The 23,605-nt window shown below is 34.8% G+C and overlaps 1 protein-coding gene across 4 annotated transcripts in view; it reads right to left on the reverse strand.

Annotated features, from left to right (window-relative positions):
- ORC4 (origin recognition complex subunit 4) overlaps nucleotides 1-23,605 on the reverse strand; it is an 88,511-nt gene that overhangs the window by 13,147 nt on the left and 51,759 nt on the right. For all 4 annotated transcript variants that reach the window (XM_025403908.1, XM_025403909.1, XM_025403911.1 and 1 more), the window contains 5 exons: nucleotides 12,528-12,603; nucleotides 12,038-12,123; nucleotides 8,466-8,514; nucleotides 5,508-5,659; nucleotides 991-1,164 (listed from right to left, as the gene is read on the reverse strand). In XM_025403908.1, coding sequence (XP_025259693.1) covers nucleotides 991-1,164; nucleotides 5,508-5,659; nucleotides 8,466-8,514; nucleotides 12,038-12,123; nucleotides 12,528-12,603 — 537 coding nt within the window. The remainder of the gene's footprint in view (nucleotides 1-990; nucleotides 1,165-5,507; nucleotides 5,660-8,465; nucleotides 8,515-12,037; nucleotides 12,124-12,527; nucleotides 12,604-23,605) is intronic.

Here is a 23,605-nt window from a genome sequence, read left to right on the forward strand (position 1 = left end):
AAAAAAAAAAAAAAAAAAAAAAAAAAAAAATACAATCTACCACTACTGCTTTAAAATAAAACAATCTTTTTTATAGAGTCACTGAATATAGACTGTGTAATTCTATTCAAAGATCTAATTATCCTTACCAGTATTTTAATATTATCAATCAATTTTTCCCAATTCCTTCAGAGCCAGGGACTCCATATTATTTTCCACTCTCACGAGGCCAATATTTTTTGAGATTCTACCATAAGGGACTTATTCATTAACAATGTTTTTCAATTATGTTATTAAATACACATACACATGCATACTTCCTCCTTTCTCTTTGCCAACTGAAGCTTCTTGACAGCATAAGATTAAAATGCTAGTGTGTTGAGAATATTTTAAGCACAGGTAAATTTATAGTCTCAAAGGTATGGCAAATCTTTAAAACAACATATGAACCTGCCTTTGTATCTAAGATTCTCAGGTCTCCAGGGACTGAGAGATGTGATCACCTAATAGATAATATAACCAGAGGTGCCACAGTCTGTGCTGCCTCTTAAGGCCCAACAAAGTAAAAGCTGAAATTGCTAATGAGAACTGGAAGAAAAAAAATCCACACAGAATAGGTATGAATCACTAACATTTATTTATCATTATTTACTATTTATTATTATTGCTAAATATGTAAAATATAAAAGTAAATTATGCAAATTCACTAATAAAATTATCTGAAATATAAACCACATATAGATAAAACTAAAGCCTCATTAAAGTTTACTTCAAACTAATAACATAAATCCTAAAGCTTAACTGTAATGTTCTTTTGAGATAGAACTTAGCAGATACGACATTTCAACTGTTACAAGAAAATTTTTAAAAAGCATATAATTTGTATTCCTGTAACTTTATCCCTCAGCAATATTAGAAACTTTGTGTTAATTTACTAATTTCTAAAATTTGTGTTTTAATTGCTTTAAATCATATAGCAAGGAACATTTAGTTTTATTGCCTTTAAGTTACCTGAACATTTTCATTCCACTTCTCAGCAAAAAGCTTGTCTGGAAATTCTGCAGGTAGAGATAACTGTTCTTTAAATATTTTAACATACTGTGGAAAACCAAATGAATTCATTAAGTGTATCTGCCGGTGAGAAAATCTTGACTTCACTCTTTTTTCTAAGAGTTCCAAAATATCCTTAAAAACAAACAGAAATCTCTATAAGCAAGATGAATGTTTAAAAAAAAAAAAACTGTACCAATATTAGAGATATAAGTAAACTATCACCTATAATTAGTAATGTTTAGTCTATAACACATAATTAAACATTTAAAACATTTTATGCAAACTAAATAATCCCCCTCCAGGCAACTGCTGGCCTGGTGATGTCATGCCTTTTTCCTACCATGTTACTCTCAGCTAATCTGTAACATTCCAAGACCCAATATGATTGTTTAAAAAAACTGACCATATTAAATAGCTATATGTCACAGTAACAACAAGAGTGTCAGTAAGGAATTCTGTACATTCTATGAAGAACTGAGATTAAAAAATTAATAGCATGATAGGTAGCAGAAACCAACTTTAGGAGAGGAAAGTGCCAGAAATGCAACATGGCATTTGTAAGTTATCTTCCGGCTTTTTATTTTTTATTTTTATTTTTTATAGTAATGCTTTTAGACTTTATTTGTATTTGTACTATTTTTCCTTAGGAAGAAATCAGGAATCAAATTTACCGTCAAAGAACACTAAAAACCAAAGGATAACTAATATGTACTGCTTGCAAGGACATACGAAGTGTTCTTAAATGAAGAAAATACTTCCACAAAACTGATAGGCATTCAAACTATCCAAGATATCAAAAGCACAATAGCTTGTAAGTTGTCTTCCTAAGTCACATAAATTGCAGGAACTGTCATTCCTAAATCTCTTTTTAATATTGAACTTGAGGAATTTTTCAAAATATATTATAGTACACAGTATAATGTATATTATATATAATTTATATATGTATATATACATCTACATATATAGTATAGTATAATATATATTATTTAAGTTACACTCCAAGGTATACAACCAAGACAAATGAAACCAGGTAACTACAAAAAAAGTGTATGTGAATGTTTGCAGCAGTACTATTTTTAATAGCTTCAGAAATGTAAACAACCCAAATGTCCATCAACTGATGAATGGATAAACAAAGTGTGGTATATCTATACAACAGAATATTATTTGGCAATAGAAAGGAATAAAGGGCTGATATATGCTGTAACACAGATCAACCCTGAAAACATGTTAAAGAAGCCAGTCACACAAAACTATACGTTGTATGATTCAAAAATTACTACACAGTCAGAAAGTGGATTAGTAGATTAGTGGTTGCATAGGGCTGTGGAGGGAACAGGGGATTTGGGGTGACTGCTAAAAGGTATGTGGCTCTTAAATTGTGGTGATAAATGCACAACTCTATAAATAAAAACCCTGTTAACTGTATAATTTAAATGAGTGAACTGTATGGTATAAATTACATCTCAATAAAGCTGTTTTAAAAAGCCCCCACCCCCAAATATGAACATGATGTCACTGTTGTTTACATTTCTTAAGCTATTAAAAATAATACCACTACAAACATTCACATACACTTTTTTTGTAGTTACCTGGTTTCATTTGTCTTGGTTGTATACCCTGGAGTGTAACTTAAATAATACATATTATTTAAGGAATTACAGCTAATATAACAATTATATTAGGGAAATATATTTTTAGAGAGCCCTTATTTCCTAAAAATACATTCTAAAACACTTACTGATAAAATTATATAATGCCTAGTTTTTGCCTCAGAATAATACAGGAATTAAGGGAGATGTTGAGGATAAATAAAACTAGTCTGTAGTAATTGAATCTTGGCAAGGAGTGGAGAAGGGAATTCAGGGCTTATTATTTATTCTTTCCTATGTATATTGGTAAAATGTTATAGAATAAAGTTTTTAAAAAGGGGAGTAGTTTAAGCCCAGAACTATACATTTCCACATCTAGCAAGATGACTCTCATAATACCTAGGTCAAGAAATCATGATATAGAGGAAAGAATTCAAGTGATCAAAATGGGATCACGGTTAGTCTGGGAAGGAGGACAAGAAAGACTAACAGCCTGAGGTAGGAGGCGCGAGGGTGAATAAAAAATTTTGAATGTTTTTATGAGGTCAAAGAAAAGTATAGTGCCAGCATGAGAATTAAAAGAGAAGAAAGGTTATATTCAGAGATTCAGATATTGCACATTTATTTTCTATTAAGAAAGAGTTCTAGGTCACCCATATAGGTAGACAGTAGAAGTAATATCAATACAAGCAACAATTAAGACCCTAAATTTGGGAATGAAAAGAGATGTAAGTAAATAATGTCTTTGTAGTAGGCAGTAATGACAGAAGTTGGCAATGTGGGCATAAAGGAACTAGTAAAAACAAAACAAAACCAAAAAACAAAAATGGAATTACTCCCAATGGGGAAGAAGATGCTTGCTGGCAAAGTCACTACTCCCTCTATATATCTCTCCCTATAAACATGGATACACAGATAAAATTATACTTGAGGCCAGGCGCAGTGGCTCACACCTGTAATCCCAGCACTTTGGGAGGCCGAGGGGGGCGGATCACAAGGTCAGGAGTTTTGAGAGCAGCCTGGACAACATGGTGAAACCCCGTCCCTACCAAAACTACAAAAATTAGCCAGGCATGGTGGTGTGTGGCTGTAATCCCAGCTAGTCGGGAGGCTAAGGCAGGAGAATTGCTTGAACCCGGAAGGTGGAGGTTGCAGTGAGCTGAGATCACGCCATTGCACTCCAGCCTTGGCGACAGAGCAAGACTCCATCTCAAAAAAAAAAAAAAAAAAAAAAAAAAAAAAAAGAAAGAAAGAAAGAAAGAAAAAAGATTACACTTGAAAGAACTACACAGTTGGAGAATTATATATACACACAATAAAAAAAGAACATCTGATAACACTGCTAAGAAGTTACTGACATTTTATTTGGTTCTTCATTGGGTCAACAACACTTGCCACAGCCACTTCCACCCAAAGGAAGATTTTTTTTTTTTTTTTTTTTTTGGCAAGAAGGAGGGTGCTTCTTTGATCCTTGTCATAGCCTGCTGCTTTTGGCAAGGAGGAATAAAGATATGTGGAGCACCAGCCAGTGATGTATGAGGGGAGTTTATACTAAAGCCATACATCATAAGCTCTAGAGCACAGGGAAAGAGGGGCAAATGACAGTGACTCTATAGAGAAACAGCACTGGAAGGAGGACTGTTAAAATATGAATTAGTAAAAAGTTTCACTTTTCTGAAAAAGAAAAAGGGCTGTACGAAAGGAGATGTGAATGTATACATGTGCCTGAATATGTCTGTGGAGAATGGAGGGGGAAGAGGATGGCAAGCAAGCTATGGAGGCACGGCAGTTATAGCATGAGAAAAGAGATAACTGTGCTATGGTATGGACGTGGTTTGTCCCCACCAAATCTCATGCTGAAATTTAATTGCCAGTGCAACAGTGGGAGGTCACTGGAGTGGACCCTCATGAATAGATTTAATGCCCTCTTACTGGCCTGAGTTCTTGTTCTCATGGGGATAGATTAGTTCTTGAGACAGCAAGTTGTTATAAATTGAGGTTCCAACTCCCATCTGGTTCGTTTTTGCACATATCTGCTCCCCATTTGACCTTCCACCATGTCATGCAGCATGAAAGCCCTTGCAACAAATCCAGTGCCATGCCCTTGAATTTCTCAGCCTGCACAGCTGTGAGATAAATAAACCTCTTTTCTTTAAAAATTACCCGTCTCAGGTATTATGTTATAGCAACACAAAATGGGCCAAGGCACTCTTCAATGCCAGTTTATCTGAATTCAGTAAGGAAGTTCATGCTACAAGTGTGTAAGAAGGTAAACACAAAAAGGCCTGTATAGCTGTCCAAAGGTACACATGGTTCAATATGTACAGAGCCTTCACAAAGCAAAGTGATAGTGATATTGAGACTATAGTTAAAATCATTCTAAAATATCCCATGGAATGAAAAAGCCACTATCTACTGTCAGTGCTTGGTAGAATCTTTTCCATTTCTGGAGACGTGTACTTTGAAAGTTGGAATAGTATTATTTAGAGTTGATTTCAATCCTGTTCAAAATATGGAAAAAAAATCTTACAACAAAAACTATTACCAAGTTTTCTCAAATACTGGTGGGATTACTTAACTGCCTCATTACTTGACAATGTAGAAATTATATTTATTAGCATAATCTGATTTCACACTTTTTTCTTCAGTGATTTCACTGGGGGGAGGGAGGTATTCATTAATGGGCTAAGGTAACCATTAACCTGTTTTCCTAAATTTGAATTGAAACGCAGGATAAATACACCAGGCACTGCTGAAACAAAATTTTTAAAATGCCTAATATAATGACCTAAATAAGTGAAAAAAGACTAGTAGTGTCAGCAATTAAGCTTGAATTTTAAAATATTATAATCAACTTTTTTAATGAAGAAAAAGACTTACCAATCTACATGTAAGGCCAATAACTGCTATTGGGGTCTGTGCAGACTGAGAAATGTCAAAAAGATTATAGAGAAGTGTTTGGTTTTTATGATGAGCAAAAAGATCAAATTCATCTAATATGAAGATCACTGGGCAACTGCTAGTTCGGTCACCTAAGATAAAATAAGAGCATTACATTATCAAGAAATTATATCCACCTTTCCTAAATTTCCAAACTATTTACTGTATTTCAGTTTTTAAAACTCAATTCTACAAACATACTGATAGCCTACTTTGGGTAGGGGATTTACTGATGCATATATATTCATTCAACAGAAAAAAATTATTCAAAGGACAAAGACAGCCCCGACTGCTCTCAAGAAGTTCAGTCTAGGCTGGGCGTGGTGGCTCACGCCTGTAATCCTAGCACTTTGGGAGGCCGAGGCGGGTGGATCACTTGAGGTTGGGAGTTCGAGACCAGCCTGACCAACATGGAGAAATCCCATCTCTACTAAAAACACAAAATTAGCTGGGTGTGGTGGTGGATGCCTGTAATCCCAGCTACTCGGGAGGCTGAGGTAGGAGAATTGCTTGAATCCGGGAGGCAGAGGTTGTGGTGAGCCAAGATCGTGCCACTGCACTCCAGCCTCGGCAACGAGAGTGAAACTCCATCTCAAAAAAATGGTTCAGTCTAGGCCGGGCATGGTGGCTCATGCCTGTAATCCCAGAACTTTGGGAGGCTGAGGTGGGTGGATCACCTAAGGTCATGGGTTTGTGACTAGCCTGGCCAACATAGTAAAACCCCATTTCTGCTAAAAAAAAAAAAAAAAAAAAAAAAAAAAATTGCTACTTGGGAGGCTGAGGTAGGAGAATCTCTTGAACTGGGGAGGCAGAGGTTGCAGTGAGTCAAGATCACACCATTGCATTCTAGCCTGGGCAACAAGAGTGAAACTCCGTCTCCAAAAAATAAAAAGTTCAGTCTAGTTCCTAGACTCTAGTAGAGTTTGTTGTTGAGAAATGTCAAAAATCATTTAAATTACTAAAGACTATTATTTTTATAATTATGTGAACATAATTCTTATTTAATGATTATAAAATTGAGAAAGAGTTTTCTATATCTGCACAGAATGAAAACACTTTAGGATTAAAATATAAGAGGAGTTATTAATTAATGAACAAAACTAATGCTTTAAAAGAGAGTTGTTTAGTAGAAATACAAGGTACATTTCTTGTAGAAATACTTGTTATAAACAAACTTTTAGATTATAAAGTTCAACTAAAGCCACTTAAACTTCCTTTATGCACAACTTTTAGCATTTCAACTACAATGCTTTTCATTGGGAAAGTTCCACATCACCCTCTGGTTACATTTTTCTCACTTCAATGATGGAAACAACTTTAGTAAAAGAATCCCTTTTACCTTAGGCTTAATGCCTTTACATTTGTGTTAAAAGGTAAAACAAATATCTGATAAAAGAAAGACTTATTTCACACAAATAAATACAGTAGCCTAAATGATTTAATACTGGTATAAAACCAAAGGGATTACTCAAAAGTCTAGAAAGAGACCTATGTACTAATACAGAATTTTAGTATTTGATAAAACATTGCATTATACATCAGTGGGGAAAATTAGTCTATTCAAAGTTAGATCCCTACTTTACAGGTAAAATCAGAATAAATTCCAAACAAATTATAAATTATAAATATATATATTAAATAAAAAGATCAATGTTTTTATAATCTGAAGGAGAGAAAAAACTTTCTAGATAAACTTAACTATGTGGAAAACGTAAAACTTTAGATCATCAGAAAAGTCCAAACCAAACTTAAGGGAAGAGAAAAAGAAAACACAAAAATTCCGATAAATAAATATAAGATAAACATTACCACAATAGGTCAAAGACCCAACAGGAAATACAGTCGTGTGTCCCTTAATGACAGAGATACGTTCTGAGAAATGTATTGTTTGGTGATTGCATCATTGTACAAGCATCCTAAGAGTGTACTTACACAAGCCTAACTGGTGTAGCCTACTAGACACCTAGGCTGTATGGCATAGCCTATCACTCCTAGGTTATGAACCTATGAGCATGTGATAGTGTAGGCAACTGTAACACAATGGAAAGTATTTGTGTATCTAAACATATCTAAACACAGGAAATGTACAGTAAAAATATGGTTTTATAATCTAATAGGACCACTGTCACATATGTGGTCTATCATTGAATTAAAGGTTGTTATGTGGCACATGACTGTACATAAACCAGGAAATTTCAAAGGTCAATAAAAATATGAAATGACAAGCATCACCACTAACAGAATTATGCAAATTAAACAAAGAACAAAATTATTCAAATTAAACTAAGAGATGAAAGTTTTTCTATTATATGGGCAAACATAAAAATAATTGTTTTTGAGGTTGTGAAGAAAAAGGTATTATCAAATATTTTTACAAAGTAAACCTTTAGCTTTTAAATGTCTTTTAAAGACGGTGCCTTTCAACCCAGAATTCTACCCACAGAAATTTATTCCAGGAAATATCTGGATGATCATCTTAAGTATCTCTTCTTAATTATAAAAAATTAGAAACAAAAGTCCATAATTGGTGATTAATAAATAGCACCTTATAAAACAAGATGAGAACCATAAAAATGATGCAGATCAAAATTTGCTGATTACAAAATGATAGGTAAAATTTTATTGTAAAAAGTTACATTTATCTCCATCAATAATATACTGATATAAACATCATCAGTATATACAGTATATTATACTGTATATATTATTGAATAAAGAAACCAAATGCTAATTGAGATAATCACTGTTATAGTGGTGGGAATACAGTGATCATTCTTTTTAATGTTTCTGTATTTTGAGAGTTTTTCTTTTGGCAAAAGCTTGTATTACCTTTATAATCAAGGAAAAAATAAAAGTTAAAACATATCTTCTGAAATAGCTGAATACGTTAATATTTACCTTTTTTTAAAGCTTCCAGAAGAAATGAAAGGTTTTCAGCAAAGCTTCCCTGAACAACAAAATGAGATAAAATGATTAAAAGTTTAGTGAAATAAAGAATAACAGAGGGCTGATTCTCAGATTTTATATAAACACTGTATATCTTCTAGTTATGAGAGTCACTGCCCAGACTTTGCTGAGAGTCTCTATACTTCCTATCTAAAACTTAAATACTTAAGCAAAGATGGCACAACACTGAAAATGGCAATTACAGTGTCATGCTTGAAATTTTATTTCAAGCAATTATTTTAATTACAATGTCATGCTAGAAATTTGAAGGTAGTTTTGTAGAGTTGCCATATTCTAAATATTGTTTGAGACCTAGAAATGGATTCTATTTTGTGTCTTCAAACACAGTGGGGTCTTGCAAGTCTCAAATTAATTTGTACTAGTAAAGAAATAACCATGAATTTAAATGAGATACAAAAACAAAAGGCTTTTTTGAAACATTAGATGCTATAACAGTGTTTGTCTATTCAAGAGTATACTGAAGAAGTTTTTTATTTTTATTTATTTATTTTTTTTGAGACAGAGTCTCGCTCTGTCGCCTAGGCTGGAGTGCAGTGGTGCGATCTCCGCTCGCTGCAAGCTCCGCCTCCCAGGTTCACGCCATTCTCCTGCCTCAGCCTCCAGAGTAGCTGGGACTACAGGCGCCCGCCACCATGCCCGGCTAATTTTTTGTATTTTTTAGTAGGGACGGGATTTCACCGTGTTAGCCAGGATGGCCTCAGTATCCTGACCTCGTGATCCACCCGCCTCGGCATCCCAAAGTGCTGGGATTACAGGTGTGAGCCACTGCGCCCGGCCAAGAGTATACTGAAGAGTTTATGTATATCATATCATGTTTGGCTATGTTTACTTGTAATATAGCCAAAACGTTTTTGGATACAATTAAATATTCTTGATGAAACTTAACGTAGTAGATGTCTTATCCAGGTGCTTCAGATTGTGGGTAGAAGCCCCATTAAAATATTTTTTTCATTAAAGTTACTAATTTTTATTTCATTCAGAGTTCATAATTAAAAGAAACAGCCAACTTTAAATTTGAGGAGAGATAAAGGAGAAAAGAAACGCACTTATTCGTTCTCCAGTTCAGAGATCTAACATAAAAATAGCATACAGTTTTTTAAACTTTCACATATTGTGATGTTGTTATGCTATTTCCAAGGTAGGCAGACCAAGAAGTGTTATCCATAATTTATCATAATATAACAAATCCTCAAAGAGACAATCTGTTGGGAAATCAGTGGTCAGTTACTCTAAGGTAGTTTGTCTTTCAGGCTTTTTGTTTAAAAGATTATATCTGATACTAAATATATACTTCTTTTTGTTTTGTTTTGTTTTTTTGAGACGGAGTCTCGCTCTGTGGTCGCCCAGGCTGGAGTGCAGTGGCGCGATCCTGGCTCAGTGCAAGCTCCGCCGCCTCCCAGGTTCACGCCATTCTCCTGCCTCAGCCTCCCTAGAAGCTGTAACTACAGGCGCCCGCCACCACGCCCGGCTAATTTTTTTGTATTTTTAGTAGAGACGAGGTTTCACCGTGTTCGCCAGGATGGTCTCGATCTCCTGACCTCATGATCCGTCCACCTCAGCCTCCCAAAGTACTGGGATTACAGGTGTGAGCCACCGTGCCCGGCCCTAAGTATATACTTCTATAAATATGTATTTGTGCATGTATAATATACATATATATGTCTGCTTATATCAAACCAGAAAAGCTGTGGGTTGCATTAAGTGACTTAGGTTCTTATAATGTCTAGCCTCTGCCATTTTATGACCTTTGGCAACCTAATTATGCTCTCTGAGAAGAAACCAAATGTATATAATGAAATAATTAAACTAATAATTTCTATACCAGTATTTCTCTATTCAAGAGTATATTGAAGAATTTATGTATATCATATCCATGTATGGCTATGCTTACTTGGAAAGCCAAAACATTTTTGGACACAACTTAAACTAATAATCTCTATATGTGATGATAATAGTGAAGATTAGAACAGAATGATAAAAAATTGTGTTTATTATTTCACATAAAACCAATATGAATATGTAACATTAAAAAATGTCAGAAACACCTATCCAGATCAACTGGGAACCAAAAGCCAAACTGAGCATACTTAATAGGAACTGTCTTTGGCTCAGTATATGCCACTAGCTTCAACATCACATTTAAACAGGAGGTAGAATATTAGATTTATAGAAGGGGCATTTTGAAATTACACTTCAAAGACCTATAGACTATGGAAGGGACAAATTTACTCAACCTTTTAGATTATTAGATTAGTATTTTTATTATGTTAATATTTTCATAGATTAATATATTTATTATATTAATTTATAGATTGTATAATCTATAATTATATAATAATCTATAATTATATATAATCTATTACATAATTATATAGATATAACCTATTATAGATTTATATAGATGATATAATTATATAGATTTATAGATTAATTTTCTAGATTACTGTTAATAGTAATCTATATTTTATAGATTAATTTTCTAGATTATTTTATAATTAATAATAATTTTATAGATTAATTATTAAAGAAAACTCATAAATGCTAGGAGTCTTACACAACTATGGCGGTATCATTGCAGCACAAAGCACACAGTTCAGAAATTAGAGTGGTGCCACTGCATGGTCACCAGTAACCAGAAAATGAAGTTGGAATGTATATAATCCACTCCAACTGCATAAGCAGTATGAGGCTAGGTAATTTCATCATGAAAATTCAGGTAGCTGCAAAATTAAATTATCATGTTTTCCTTAGGCCCTATATATTAAGTGAAAGGTAAAAGTTTAAAACATTTCAAGTCAGTTTCTTTTACTGATGTTCACTGTCCTGAGACTATAAGATATGATAATGATGTATGAATAAATTTCTGAAAACAGAGTAAGATAACTGACATTTGTACAGCACATTACCATCCAGCAAATTATTTTTTAAGTTAAATGATGTGTAATGTTTTCTTCTTCAAAATAATCCTGTGAAGTATGGATAATAAAATAATGCCCAATTAACATGTAAAGAATCTGAATTCAGAGATACTTGTTAGCTCTGGATTATCAGGTAGTCAAAGGGTTGTAAGGCATGACTGAAACCCACCTATTGCAGCTTCAAATTTAGCACATTTTCTACTATAGACAGGCTACTCAAGTCTCAAAAAAGTAGAAATAGGCTGCTGGGGCATGGTATTTTAAAAAATGTGTTAATCTATCTCCAGAGATAGAGAACCAAAGTATTCACCTTACAGAAAAAGAAAGAAACTCAGAATATCTACATAAACTTGGGTTTCTTAGCTATTTTACAGCTAGTATAACCTACTATGAAAAAATCCAAATATTGTAGAGACTTAATGACTAAATGTATCCTATACATTACACATTTTTATGAAAGAATCTTATATATTTCAATTTAGAATTTCTGAACCTCTCCCTACCATTCTAGAAATATAAAAATATATATGGTATAAAGACATTACCTTAAAGCCTATTTAATAAAATAACTGAAATTATACTTACAAAAACTTTATCTCCAACTACATTTTCCAGATTTAACTGCCTCGTGATTTCCTTTAGGGCGATTTTGTCATTGATCTGCAGCAGTCCTAAAATAAAGTCCATTTAAAAGTATTTAATTAAAACGAAACATGTATTTGATATAGCAGGTTGTTTTCCAGTTAAGTAAATCTTCCCAGTCAAAGCCTGTTAGTTCACATCACTTTCTTTTTAAAACTTAGCAATAAAGACATTCTGTAGAATCAAAAAATAATCCTCCTTGGGATTAGAATGATTAAAAAAAGAAGGAAAAAACCAGAGTCCTTCTGAGACTCCTTCATTATTAGTATTTTAATTTCTAAAAATACTGCATATGGTGTGCTAAGTAAAACATGGATCTAGTTTTCAAAATCTATTAAAATGAATTTGAAATATACAAGTGAATTTAGTTTCATCATATAAAAACCCCACAAAGTTTATGTAATCTCCAATGGCAAAATAATGGCATACTTACCATTTAAGTGAACTTGTAATACATTTTCACTCACTTCTTCTATTTCCATGAGTTCTTTCAAAGCATGATTTATTAACTAAATATGAAAAGTTTATGAGATAATAATAGGTAAAAGATAAAAAAAAAAAGTCCATATTCTTTTTTAAACTACAAGCGGTAAGAACAGAATATAAATAAATTGACCTCTTTAACAAATAAGTTTTCAAATTCTTTACAGATAAAAGGTTTAACTAGAACATCTCATATCTGACTCTTTTTAAGAAACAAGAGCCAGGACTGATACAATATTCTCTCAATCACCTACCCAAACTTCTAATACAAATTTAGAAACAACCAAGTTTTAAAACAAATATGTCTCTATATGTCACATTAAACATGCGACATGGCCCTTATAAACTTCATGTCTCAGTTAGTACATTACACATCTCTCTGACAATTACTAAATATCATTGTAATCAGTTAAAAGCCTATTGAATTAAAGGTTTCTATGCAGCATACTTTTTTTTTATAACACTGTACTGCTCTCGTACTGTGATATCATATCTATCTCTTCATATTACCAATGCATTCGAATTTGTTTAAAGAATTTGAAAGTGAACAGAATTAAGAAAAGCCAAAAATCTTTTTAAAGAGTAAAGATGGACTGTTCCTTCCAATATTAAAATATAGGTACTATCATAAAATAAGTAAACTGGGAAAAGCAGTTGTATATACAAAATATTAGTAGAGATGGCATCAAAACTTAGGACAAAAAGGATTACTGAACAAAGGCACTGGGACAACTGGTAAACTATTTTCCAAAACAAAATACTATTTGTATTTGCAATATGCTACTTATTTGTCATTGTAATACCTTATCCAAAAGGAAAAAAGCAAATATGATCCTCATTTTAAATTATATATGTTTCACAACAAAATACCAAAAATAAAAAAATTTTCCTGGTATACCTGCATGGTTTTTAAAGCATAGGGAATTCTAGGTCCTCTGAAAAGGAGACAATCTCAAGATATCACCTGTCATACTACCAGTAATAGCCCAACTGAGAAGTGACATTTAATGAGAAGTAACAGTAAAGGACTGTATAGAGGTACTTCTTCACCTCTGGATCAGGTCAGACACTATAATAAGAGTACATCCCCAGATGATATACGGTTGGTCTCTCAAAACAGTGCTTTCAGCAACTTTTTTTTTTTTTTTTTTTAAGCAATCCATGGTATTTTCTTTCCTCCACCTCTTGATATTTTGCTTAATATATTTTTTCCTAGGTTATGTTTTGTTTTAATTCATAAAATGTTTTATGTTTTGATGAATTATTCAAAACAATTTCAAACCCTTTGCTAAAATGAATAGGGATTTTAATAATATCTTCCATTTTATATATGTATAAGGAGAGTTGTAACAGGTTTACAGCTTTCTTTCCACTCAACTTACTTTAAACACCAACTTATGCTTTGCTTGGATCAGCCCACTAATATTTTATGGGTTGTGTGTATGGTTTGAAATGATAAATATATTAGCAAGTGATCTTCAAACAATGTTACTTCTAATCTGGGTATTGCTAAAATTTACTGTGTAGTTTAGGCAATCAACCATTTAAGTTAGCTTTTTTCTTGAATATGTCGTCATCATTTCAAATATTTAAACTACATTATACACTAAAAATATTTAGTTGGTTATTAATGTCACACTGACCAACATAACCAAATTTGGTAATCTCCTTTCTACATTCTTTGTGCCTAAAATTTAATATTACAAACATACCAGGATAATTTTCTTAGATCTCCCCACATCCAGTAATTTTTATGCTCACCAATGATTATACTATTTCTAAATATTATAATAAACACAGGTTTCACCAATATGCAACTAGGAGAAATATCCTATTTAACCATCTAGGAAATCTGTCTACAGTAAATTCCATGTGTAAGAGCATTTCCTAAGGGTCGGTACAGTGGCTCACACCTGTAATCTGAGTGCTTTGGGAGGCAGAGGCAGGAGGACTGCCTGAGCCCAGGAGGTTGAGGCTTCAGTGAGCTATGATTGAGCCACTGGGCTCCAGCATGGGTGACAGAGTGAGAGCCTGTCTCTTAAAATCAAAAGGTATTTTCTAGGGCTCAATCTGTCACTTGAAGCTCTATCAATTTTTTTAAAATAAAATGCTTGTAATATTACAAGCCACACTATTGCCTTTTTCAATTAACTGTAGAGTTAGAATTTTTGTATTTCAGACAGTTTGGCCAAGTATAGTGTTTTAAATATACTATAATCTCGGGGTTAGGATTAGAGTTTAAAACAAACATAAGACTACAGGTCTTATGTTTTAAAATTTGAATTTGTATAATTATACTAATGAGGTTAGGCACAGTGGCTCATGCCGGTAATCTCGGCATTTTGGGAGGCCAAGGTGGGTGGATCACTTGAGCCCAGCAGTTCCAGACCAACCTGGAAAACATGGTGAAACCCTGTCTCTACTAAACATAAAAAACTTATTAGCTGGGTGTGGTGGCACATGCCTGTCCCAGCTACTCAGGAGGCAGAGGTGGGAGGATCGCTTGAGCCTGGGAGGAGGAGGTTGCAGTGAGCCTAGGTCGTGCCACTGCACTCCAGCCTGGGCAACAGAGTGAGACCCTATCAAAAAAAAAAAAAAAAAAAAAAGAGAAAAGAAAAAATAAAAGAAAAAGAAAAAGAAAAAAATTATACCATTGAGAGTTCTTGTATAAAAATAAATTGTACCTGACAATTTATTCAATCCATATTTTCTCTCAGGATACTCCCACACATACAACAAATTACAAAAGTAGCAGAAGTCAAACAATGTTCATCTCTTCAACCTGCCAACATCAGAGTACATCAGGAATACATGAAACTATATCAAAATGGAATGCCAGGCAAGGGACTCTTCCAGATTCCACTGTAGTGAAACCCAATAAATGACTGCAAAACACCACAATAGGGCTCTGGTTTAAGAAGCAAAAAGTAGATAAACCGTCAGTGTGGCCAAGAATAACCAATCCATTTTGTTAACTGATAAATACTATGACTTAATGCTTTCGCCTTTAAATTTCAGTACATTGATTAAACCTATAGGGGTTTATGAAAAGGTGCTGTAACATGGAAGGAAGGGAACAACAAGCAGATTAAAAAGCTTAAGTGCAGATTTAAAATATTAAGCAAGATGGCTGATTAGAGACTCCTGGTGCTCGTACCCCGCACAAGAAAGGATCACAGCAATGAATGAACAGCTAAGATTTGACTGGCGTGTTGAAGGGAGAGTGCTGGAGTACAGCAGGGAAGGGGAAACACATGTGTAGTGACTGAAAATCCAGGAGGGTAGTGTGTAGGCACCTGGCCTCTGCAGCTACATCTCCTGCACCCGGATCAAATCTTCCCGTAGTCAGGAGGGACTTCCCATTTTGGGGAAAAGGTAAGCAGAAGATCCCCACCAGTCCTCACTGACACTATAAACACCTACAGTCCTTACCACAGGAGAATTCCATAGTCCTAGCAAGCCCTAAGTCAAGGTGGAGAGCTGCTGGGAATTCAAGAAGTTGCACTGCTCCAGATCATGAGAATAAAGTACGCACTCTCCATCCCTCACCCACCTGTAGGCCAACCTGCTGCAGCATGGCACCGTTGAGGCCAAAGCCACTTCTGTTGTGCGCCCTGCTCCGTGGGCCAGTAGCCACTGCACCTTTCCAGTACTAGGGGTCCATCTTCATTCCACCAAGCCCACATAGGTGGTTGAATGCCACAACTCTAGCTGCATGGAGACTGAGCCTATAATTGGTTATGACTCTGGTCCTACACAGCAGGGAAACCAACCTCTTGCTGCCACACTTCCGGCCAGAGGACCAATCTGGCAGTCCCACCCAGGACAAACTCTCGCTTGAGCTGACCAAACCAGTGTGGGGCTCTCTCTCAAGAAGGACAGGCCCCCGAGCATCCAAGCAGCTGATACACCGCTTGTGCTGGTAGAGTGGCTATGCACCCACACTCAGAACCTGAGAAACAGCCCCATAATACCCTGCGCCCGTCACTCCTGCAGACATACCTCTGGCTTGCCCAGTGGTCCTGTGCCCACAATCAGGGCCTGAAAAATAGACCAGAAGGTTACCCCTGGCAGGCATGCCTCCAGCCCAGCCGAGCAGCCATGAGCCATGACCTGTACCTGAGAGACAGCCCTATGGGCCACCCATGGTGAATACACCTCCCAAAGGGTGGCCAAGCATCCTTGTGAACACATACTAGGCCTGAGAAGTAGCTCTTCAGGCCATTCTTGAGCCTGCCAAGCAGTCTTGTACTCACCTCCCAAACCTGACAAACAGCACAGCCTCCCTATAACCCATCAGACATGCCCCAGGACCAGCCAACCAATCGTGTGCCCACGTCCCTAACCTGAGAAGTACACTAGCCAACTGGCCCTAACAGACACATTACCCTAGCTGGCTGAGCAGCATTACACCCTAGGTCTACCAATCAGCCCTGAGGGTTGCCTCTGGCAGACACTCTTGGGCCAGTCAAGCAGCCCTGCTCCTACTTCCCAGGTCTACGAAATGGTCCAGTGGGCCATCGCTGCTGAAAAGTTCCCAGGCCAGCCAAGCAGCAGTGTCACAGGCCTGAGAAACAGCCTCACGGGATGCTCCTAGTGGACATGCCCATAAGCCAGCTGAATAGCCTTGTGACTGCATCCTGAACCTCAGAAACAATCCTGTGGAACCCCTCAGCAGATATGGCCCCAAGCCATTCGAGGAACTGTATCCCTATACCTCTGTTGGGATCAAGCAGCCTTGCACCTGGATCCCAGGCATCTCCTGGGCCTGAGAAACAAACCAGTGAGTTGCTCCTGGCAAACATTCACCAAGGCCGGCTGAGCAACTGCATGACTATGCTCCTGGCCACATTAATAGCCCCATCTGCCAGTGTGTCAGATCCCAAGGTGGTTGACCCACCACATGCATGCATATGCCCCTAAACTAAGAATCAGCCCAGCAAACCCACCCCTTGCAAAGCTGTACAGCTACCACCAGAAACTCTCAGCCTAGGCCACTGAGACACTTGTAAATGACACTAGTGTGGATTACAGCTAAAAAAAACTATACAAAGACCACACGACTGTATACAACTAGAACCAAGGGCAATGAATCACACCAAACTGACACCTCAAGACACATTCACACAAGTAAGTACTTCCTTATGACATCAATTCTGTCAGATTGGAAAAGGCAATTTTACTTTTCTACCTGAGGCATACCAATCAACATAGGGACACATTAAACATTAAACATAAAAAAGCAAGAAAACATGACACTTCCAAAGGAAAACAATAACCCCTCTAGTAACAGACAAGAATCATACGGAAATACAGAAAATGCCAGAAGAAGAATTTAAAATAATAATCTTGACAACACTCAGTGAAATTAAAGAGAATACAGATAGAAAATTAAACAAAATCAGAAAAACAATTTGTGATTGAATAAGAAATTATCAGAGATACCATAAAAAACAAACAGAAATCCTACAGCTGAAGAAGTTAATTAATGAAACAGAAAATATAATTGAGACCTTCAACAACAAACTACACCAAGCATAAGGATTTCTTAAATTGAAGACAAATTGTTTGAAATAACACAGGCAGATAAGAAAAAAAAATAGAAAGAATGAATAAAGTCTACAGGATTTATAAGGCTTCAGTAAGTGAACAAATATTTGTATTATTGTCCTTTCAGGAGGAGAAAAGAAGGAAAAGGTGAGAAAAACATATTTAATAAAACAGTAGTTGAAAACTTCCCAGTTCTTGAGAGAGGAATGGACATCCAAAGGAAGCTCAAAACTCCAAACAGACTCAACACAAACAGAAGGTCTTCTCTGAGGCATATTATAGTCAAATTGTCAAAAGTCACAGACAAATAATTAAAGCAGCAAGAGTAAAGTGTCAAGTCACTATAAGCGAATCCCTATTATACTAACAGTAGGTATCTTCTTCTTTATAGCAGATTTTTTTAATTAAAAATTTTAAACTCTTTATCATTTCTAAAAATGATATTTTAAAACATCTTTCATCCTTCTTCTTTACATTTTAGCTGATTGTCAGAATATACAACAGCAGATTTCTTAAGAGAAACCTGACAGGCCAGAGGGGAATGGGATGATACACTCAAAGCTCAGACTGAAAGAACTGTCAGCTAAGAATATAATACCCAGCAGCTTCAGAAATAAAGGAGAAATAAAATGTTTCACAGATAAGCAAAAACTAAAGCAATCTGTCATCACTAGACCAGACTTATATGAAATGTTCATGGGAGCCTTACATCCATAAATGAAAAGATGATAACCACCATTATGAAAACAGGGGAAACTATAAAACTTACTGGTAGTGCAGATACATAAAGGAGAAAGAGAAGCACCCAACTGGAAAAATAAATGAGAGGAAGTAAGAAACAAAGGATATACGAAACAACCAGAAAACAATCACTAAAATGACAGGGTAAGTCCTCACTTATCAATAATAATCTTGAATATAAACCAATTAAGTTTCCCATTAAAAAAATATAGAACAGATAAAAAAACAAAACTCAATTATATGCTGCTACAAGAAACTCACCTCACCTGTACAGACACACAGACTTTTTAAAGGTATGAAAAATTATCCTAGGAAAATGGAAAATAAAAGTGATACGAAAGTTGTAAAAACAAAGAACATTATATAATAATAAAAGGATCAATTCAACAACAGAATATAACAGTTGTACATGTAAATGTACCCAACACTGAAACACTCAGATGTATAAAGCAAGTATTATTAGATCTAAAGAGAGATAGATTGCAATAAAATAATAGGAACTTCAACACCCTATTCTCAGCACTGGACAGATAATTTAGACAGAAAATCAATAAAGAGAGACTGAATTTGAACTTCGCCATAGACCAAATGGACCTAAAAGACATTTATAGAACATTTCACCCAACAACTGCAGAATGTATATTCTTCTCATCAGCACACAGAAGATTCTTCAGGACTGACCTTATGTTAGGACACAACAGAAGTCTTAAACATTTTTTTAAAAAAAGCAAAATCATATCAAGTATCTGATCTGGCCACAGTGGAATAAAACTAGGTATCAATAATAAAAAGAACTGGCTAGGTGTGGTGGCTCACACTTGTAATCCCAACACTTTGGGAGGCCAAGGTGGGAGGATCCCTTGAGCCCAGGAGTTTGAGACCAGCCTAGGCAACATAGGGAGACCCTGCCTATATATTTTTTTAAAGTAGTAAGAGGAACATTAGAAACTATACAAAAATACAGAAATTAGACAACATGCCCCTGAACAATGGGCAACAGAAATTAAGAATATTACAGATTCCTAGAAACAAATGAAAATAGAAACACAACATACTAAAAAGGAACACAGCAAAAGCAGTATTAAGAGGCAAGTTTATACCAATATATACCTACACCAAAAAACTAGAAAAATTTCAAATAAAGAATCTAACAATGCAATCCAAAAAATTAGAAAAATTTTAAATAAAAAATCTAACAGTGTATTCCAAAGAGCTAGAAAAGAACAAACCAAACCCCAAATTGGTCAAAGGAAATAATAAATATCAGAGAAGGAATAAACAAAATTGAAACAAAAATTGCTTAGATAGACTAAGAAAGACCAAACTAAATAAATGAGAAAAGAAAAAAGAGACATCACACTGAATATCACAGAAATAAAAAGGATCATTACAGACTACTATGAAGAACTATACATCAATTAATTACAAAACCTAAAGGAAATGGTTAAGTTCCTGGACACATAAAACTGCTCAATATTGAAGCAAGAAGAAACAGAAAACCTGGAGAGACCAATAACAAATAATGAGGTAGAATCAGGAATAAAAAGTCTTCCAACAAAGGAAAATCCAGTACTGGATGGCTTCACTGCTGAATTCTACTAAACCCTTAAGGAATTAATGCCAATTCTTCTAAAACTACTCCAAAAAATTCAAGCACAGGAAATCTTTCCTAATTCATTCTATGAGGCCAGCATAACCCTGACAGCAAAACTAGACAAGGACAAAACAAAAACAAAAACTACAGGTCAATATCCCTGATGAATATAGATGCAAAAGTCTTTAACAATGTATTAGTAAGCTGAATGCAAAAAGATCATTCACCATGATCAAGTGGGATTTATCCCAGGGATGCAAGGATGGTTTAACATATGCAAATCAATGAACGTCACATAGCACATCAATAGAATGGAGGCTAAAAACTATAACATCCCAATGGATGCAGAAAAAAATGTGATAAAATCCAACATCCCTTCATGATAGAAACTGTCAATAAATAGGTACAGAAAAAAAGCACCACAACATAGTAAAAGCCATATATGACAAACCCAAAACCAACATCATGCTGAATGGGGAAAACTAAAAGTTTCTCCTGTAAGAACTGGAACAATACAAGGATGTTCACTCTCCCCATTCTTACTCAACACAGTACTAGATGTTCAAGCCAAAGCAATTGGAAAGGAGGAAGTCAATTCGTTCCTTTTTGCAGATGACATAATCTTACATATAGAAAAACCTAGAGACTCTACCAAAAAACTCTTAGAATTTCAGTAAAGTTGAAGGCTACAAAATCAATATACAATAACCAGTAATGTTTGTATATACTAACAACAAACTAGCTGAAAAAAAAAATCAAGAAGGCAATCCCATTTATAAGAGCTACCAAAAAAATTGAAGTACTGAGGAATAAATTCAGTCAAGGAGGTGAAAGGTATAGTTTTGTACAAGGAAAACTACAAAGCACTGAAGAAAGAAATTGAGGAGGATACAAACAAATGAAAACACACCCATCCTCACAGACAGAAAGAATGAATATTGTTAAAATTACTATATTACCAGAAGCAATCTACAGTTTCAATGATATTCCTATCAAAACACCAATGATATTCTTCACAGAGACAGAAAAAACAAATCCTAAAATTCATATGAAACAACAAAAAATGCCAAATCGATAAAGCAATCCTGAGCACAAGGAATAAGGCTGGAGTCAATGTATTACCTAACTTCAAATATACTACAAAGCTGTAGTAACCAAAACAGCATGGTACTGGCATAAGAACAGATATGTAGATCAATAGAACAGAATAGAGAACCCAGAAATTAATCTGCTTATCAATAGCAAACTGATTTTTACAAAGGCCAAGAACACTCATTAGGGAAATGGCAATTTCTTCAAAAAATGGTGCTGAGAAAACTGGATATGCAGAAGAATTAAACTAGATTCCCATCTCTCATCCTACACAAAAATCAATTCATAATGGATCCAAGACCTCAATGTTATAAAACTACTAGAAGAAAATATAGGGGTAATACTTCAGGACACTAGTCTAGGAAAATATCCTATGAGTAAGAACTCCAAATCACAGACAACATAAAAAATAGACAAATCCGATGACATCAAACTCAAAAGCTTCTGCATAGCAAAGGAAACAATCAATAGCGTGAAAAGACAACCTACAGAATACATGACAATATCTGCAAACTATTCATCTGATAGGGATTCATATCCAGATTACACAAGGAATTCCAGTATCTCAAGAGCAAAAAACTGATTTGCTTAAAAAACAGGCAAATTATCTGAACAGACATTTCTGAAAAGACATACATATAGCCAACAAATACACGAAGAAATGCTTAACATTATTAATTATCAGGGAAATGCAAATAGAAACCACAGTGAGGTATCATCTCACCCCAGTTAGGATGCCTATTTTCAGAAAAACAAAAAATAATAAATGCTGGTGAGGATGCAAAAAAAAGGGAACTTTTATACACCACTGGTGGGAATGCAAACTCCTATAGCCAATATTGAAAACAGTACAAAGGTTCCCCCAAAAACACTACAATTAGAACTACCATATGGTCCAGCAATCACACTACTGAGAATTTATATAAAGGAAAGGAAATCATTAGATCAGAGAGACATCTGCACCCTGTATTTATTGTTGTACTATTCACAATAGCCATGATATGGATCAACCTAGTTGTCCAACAACAGATGAATGGATAAAGAATATGTGTATACACACACAATGGAATACTGTTCAGCCATTAAAAAAAGAAATGAAATCCTGTCATTCACAGTAACATGGATGGAACTGGAAGAAGTTATATTAAATGAAATAAGACAGGAAAAGAAAGTTAAATACCATGCGTTTTCATTCATCTATGGAAGCCAGGGAAAGTAAATACTATAGAAGTCAAAAGTAGAAGAGAAGATAGGGTAGGAAGGGTAGGAGGAAAGGAGGGATAGGGGAGAGATTCAATCACGAATACAAAATTACAGCAAGATAGGAGGAGTAAGTTACAGTGTTGTACTATCATTGTTCTGTAACTATAGGATGACTATAATTAACAATAATATTGTCCAATAGCTAGAAGGATACTGGATGTTCCCTACACAAATAAATCATTAATGTTTGAGATGACTGATATGCTAATTACTCTGATTTGATCACTATACATTCTATGTATCAAAACATCACTATATATCCCATCAAAGTGTATGATCAATTTAAAAATAAACTATAAAAATGTTAATTACTATTTAAAATGACTATTTTATGAAATAAATGTTTTGAGCTATTTAAGCCAGACTTAGACAAGAAGGAAAGATTCTTAGAAAACTGAAATGCAATATCAGATTAGAAGAAGCAAAAGACAGCACTGGCAGTAAAGAAAATCACATTGGCCATATGATAGAATGCTGAGAGGGGGGAAAAAACATGAAAAAGATGGTAGACACAGAAAAATGAAAACAAAGATTTAAGAACTGAATATTCTAATATTGGATATTCATTTTTTTCTAATCCTAAGAAAAAATGAAAGAGAATATTCAAAAATAAAAGAATATTATTCTTTAGTGAATACCCTCTAAATTTATACTAAAACAGTATGCAAAATATTAGTGAATTTTATGATCAACTGTTAGACATAGTCAATGAATAACTAATGCAATAAGAGAAGAAAAGGAATAAAAGGTATGGAGATAGGGAAGGAATAATTAAAACTGTCTTTGCT

Source organism: Theropithecus gelada, chromosome 12, assembly GCF_003255815.1.
Source record: "Theropithecus gelada isolate Dixy chromosome 12, Tgel_1.0, whole genome shotgun sequence".
Taxonomy (NCBI): domain Eukaryota; kingdom Metazoa; phylum Chordata; class Mammalia; order Primates; family Cercopithecidae; genus Theropithecus; species Theropithecus gelada.